Source organism: Athene cunicularia, assembly GCF_003259725.1.
Source record: "Athene cunicularia isolate RWA chromosome 17 unlocalized genomic scaffold, athCun1 chr17_part1, whole genome shotgun sequence".
In the NCBI taxonomy this organism is placed as follows: domain Eukaryota; kingdom Metazoa; phylum Chordata; class Aves; order Strigiformes; family Strigidae; genus Athene; species Athene cunicularia.
The window spans coordinates 1451607-1455719 of record NW_020799122.1 but is presented as its reverse complement, the minus strand read 5'-3'; the positions used below and the strand labels follow the sequence as shown (position 1 = coordinate 1455719).

The 4113-nt window shown below is 41.7% G+C and overlaps 1 protein-coding gene across 1 annotated transcript in view; it reads left to right on the top strand.

Annotated features, from left to right (window-relative positions):
• The first annotated feature begins 10 nt into the window (after window positions 1-10).
• LHX2 (LIM homeobox 2) overlaps window positions 11-4113 on the top strand; it is a 20306-nt gene continuing 16203 nt past the window's right edge. The window contains exon 1 of the mRNA XM_026860634.1: window positions 11-954. Coding sequence (XP_026716435.1) covers window positions 727-954 — 228 coding nt within the window. The 5' untranslated portion in view covers window positions 11-726. The remainder of the gene's footprint in view (window positions 955-4113) is intronic.

Below are 4113 nucleotides of genomic sequence, written 5' to 3'. Positions count from 1 at the left end.
CCCACCGCGGTGCGAGCAGCCGCCCCGGGCCCCGCGGGCCGCGCCGCTTTAAGGAGAGAGGGGGGCCGCGGAGTGCCCGTCCCATCTGGTGCCCATCCAACTCTTCCTCCTTCCCCTTGGCTTTTTCTTTTCCCAATGAGCTCCAGCGGGCTGGGGGAGGAGCGGGGGAAGGAGCAAACTTTGCCCCTGAGCTGCCGCCGCTGCCAGCCCTCGGGACTGTGAGTGCGTACGGTGGGCATCCGCCCCATCCTCCTTGCAGCACCAGCCTGCTCCGCCGGCTCCAGCCTCCCTCTCCCTCGCTCTCCTCTAAATTTCGCACACTACGATGTAGGGGGCTTGTCGTTATTATTAATTTTTTTTTTAATTTATTTCTCACCGAAGATGGTTTAATTTTTTTATACTTCTATTATTTATTAATCCCTCCCAACCGTAAACCTGCCCAGCCTTCTGCCAGCTGGGCCAGAGCATAAAGCCTGGGACTGCACCTGGGGCAATGAGCCCCGCGCTGAAGAAGCCTCCTAGAGGGATGTGCCGGGGCCGCGCAACAGACTAGATCCAAGCCCCGAAGCTTACACCATCAGTTATCCCTTCTCCCTCAGCCCCTTCGCCCGCCTTTTCTGCACCCCGGCCCCTCGAAGCCTCGGATCAGTGCCTGCGCTGCGCTCCGGAGATCTCTGCCGGGGTGAAACGCCCGGAGCCCAAGGAGAGACGGGGCGGCCGTGCTAGATGCATGGGGGAGGGCTCCGGTTAATGCAAGTTCTGGGCTCCTGCAGGGACCCCGACAACTGTCAGCAGCAGCAGCAACTCGGGGCCTCCTCCTCCGCTTCCTCAGCGATGCTTTTCCACAGTCTGTCCGGCTCAGAGATGCACGGGGTCATCGACGAGATGGATCGGAGAACCAAAAGCGAAGCACCGGCCATCAGCTCGGCTATAGACAGGGGAGAGACCGAAACGGTAGGAAGCGAAGGAATGGGGGAGCCGTGCAACCCCCTAAACATAATAAACCCCTCAAAGATGCAGCTTTTCCCTTAAAATATCAGATTGGGGGGAAACGTATGCAAAATGCTAAATCAGAAGAAAATTAAGTGTAAAGGCACCCCAAAAGATAAAATAAAACCGTGGGGAAAGGCATGAAACTGTTAATTATTAATAATATGCATAGTAATAGTAACGCTTGGGTGAAATGAACGGTGCTGCTCTTGCGAGAAAACAGAAAGCTAGACCAGCCTTTTGGTAGCGTCCAAGAACGCCTTCCCTTCCCCCAGCCTGTCCGGCCTTCCAAAGTTTTTAGGAAGAGGCAAAGTATGCTTTTATACAGATAACATTTTGGCACAGCGAATTTTTTGTCTGCAGAATGGAAACACGAGCAGCAAAGAATCCAATTCTGTGTTATTTTTCAGGTAGGATGTCTACACTGAGGTGGTCATTATAGCATTTATAAACAAAAAACCCAAACTTGGGTGCCTTTAAATTATTATTTTAAAAAATAATTTAATATATATGAACATTGGGTTTGCGAACAAGGCAAACGAAACTAGAAATGTTTCAGGGAGACGGATGAATGCAAATTTTGATCACTTTACCACTTTTATGTCTGCTGATGCGTAGTACTTGTATATTAATACATTTAGATAATAAAAAGATGCATTCTTCTAACGAGAGTTAAGCTAACAAAGTGGAAGAGATTTCTGAAGTGTGTTAACTGATTCAACGTTTTATGTATACTTTTTTGTTAAAAAAAAAAGATAATTCTGAAGTGAAATGATCCCGTATTTTGGTTAAATGCTCTCTTGTAAACTGATATGGGCATATGCAAGAAAGATATCTGTTCTCGGTTTTTAAAACTTTTTCAGTATGTGTTATTTCTCTTAATGCTTTGTAGAAACTTACTTAAAGGTGACAGTGAGAGTATTTAATCCTGAAATACCGGCTGAAAAACAGCCTTTGTACTGTAAGGGTGGAACGTGATTTCGAATCTAAACGGTTTGGGGTTTCTTTGGAAAAGTTAATATTTCTCCGTACAATTAAACAATATCAAACGATCTTTCCTGCAATAAATACGATGCCAGACCTTTATATATCGATAGATAATGCATATGCATACACACGTGTGTGTAACAAATAGTGGGATAGAATAATGGATCCTTAAATACCATTTCTGGATCTCAGAATATTTTCGTTACCGGAAAAGCAAAGCAGAAAAAAATGTATTTCATTTAAAGTGGATCTAGAAGAAACTACTTTGTTTATAAACCGGTGCCTAATCAGAGTTCAGTTAATGCCTTAAAGAAATAAGCTATCGGTGGGCTTGTGTGGCCAACATACCAGTGCTGTGCCATGATTTTATTCAGCTGTGGTTCTGGCAGCGGGAACGGTGTAGTGCGAACAGTAGTGCTCACGCGATGGGATTTTGTGATCTCTGCAAGAACTGGGTGAAAGTAACCACTCCAGCCTATGCTGGAAAAAATAGCTTCGTTTTCTTTCGAGTCTTCCCCATTAGCTGTCTTTTCATTTTGCTTTGCGCCAGGACTTAAGGCTCTAGAGGAGGTAAAAGTAAACAAACATGCTTTTGGTCTTAAAGCTGGATTTTTGGAGGCCTTGCTCTATATTGTGTCATGTCTTTTTTAGAAGGTTTTGAAAAGCAGAAGTTTGCAAAGCAGCTACTGAACGTGCTGCAAACCTGCTGTTTATAGAATCTGTATGTATTTCTACTTATGAGTACATGCATTTTATGTATATTTTTTAAAAGTTGCTTTTAATGCATGCCTTTGAGAATTGTATGTTTTCACTAGGGCTGAAAACCTCTGATGGCTAGCATGGATTTAGAGTGAGACTATAAAGACACGTCTATGAGATGTACTCAACTGTAACAAACCAGCAATAATGGACAACTGAAAACAAATCTGTTCATGTGTTTGAGAAATTTCCCAATAATTCCCATTTTAAAATACATTTTTTTTCTCATTTTTTGCACGCAACATAGAATGGAGAAAGTAGTGATTTTTCATTACTTTTAACATAAAACTTCTAGGAAGTTAAAAGGGAGTTGTAGATACTGGAACAGCAAAAGCAAAATAATAACAGTTTGTCAGAGCTAATTTTCAGTTATAGCCCTGATTTATTTAGTGGATTTAAGCTCAGTCCTTAATGTTTTTTTAAGAGTTTTTCTATGGCTCACCGTATGTACAAATAAATGAAAAACTCATTTTGGTCTATGCGATTATTTTGGTTGGCGTTCAACATTTAATACTACTTGATAATTATTATAATGTGCCTTGCTCATAGACTTCCTTTATGGGCTTTATAGTTGATTTATGCAAGTGTATCAATCAGCATCATTCAGTGATTTCAAAAGGAGATAACAGATTTGATCATTCAAACTAGTAATCGCAAATACTTTTTTAAAAAAGGAAATACAAACATATAAATTATTTAAAATATTTTTTTTTTAATTTGGCATGCTAGTGATACATTGTATTAACAGCTTTATTTCTTTAGCTAGTCCAATTATAGTCATAATTTGCTGTCTGGTACCCACAAACTTTATTTCTTTTACAGCGTTTCATTTAATGGTCTCTCTTGTACTCTACAGGGTTTAGTTTGATGGAGGAAATAATTATAATTTTAACTGGTCTGTTCCATCGAGATTTAAGTGGACTGTATTGTACAGCTTGCTTTGTACGTTACAATGCAATTTATAGTGATACAAAGTACATTAAAACACTTTACAGAGTTGAGGACAGCTACTGTCCTACAAGCAGAAAGTGGAGGAAAGGCTGTGTGGAGATGGAGGGAAGAAAAAAGGAAACAGACCTGACATTTTAAAAGCCATAAAGAGGCAGGTGAGGGTCCTTGCAGGCTGGTTATTGTGAGGGAAAAATAGGAGATGCAGAAATGGAGGGGAAGGCAAGTAGGATTTGTACCAGTACAATGCATGCCGTGGTATGTTATTTTAATTGCTGCACTCAGATGAACTGCAAACAATGTTGGTCACAGAGCAATAGATTTACACGCCTTTTCCTCTTGTTGCCTTAAGCTTTAAGTTGCAATGAAAACGATGGTGACCACCTGGATAGAGACCAGCAATACCCCAGCAATCAAAAAACAAAGCGC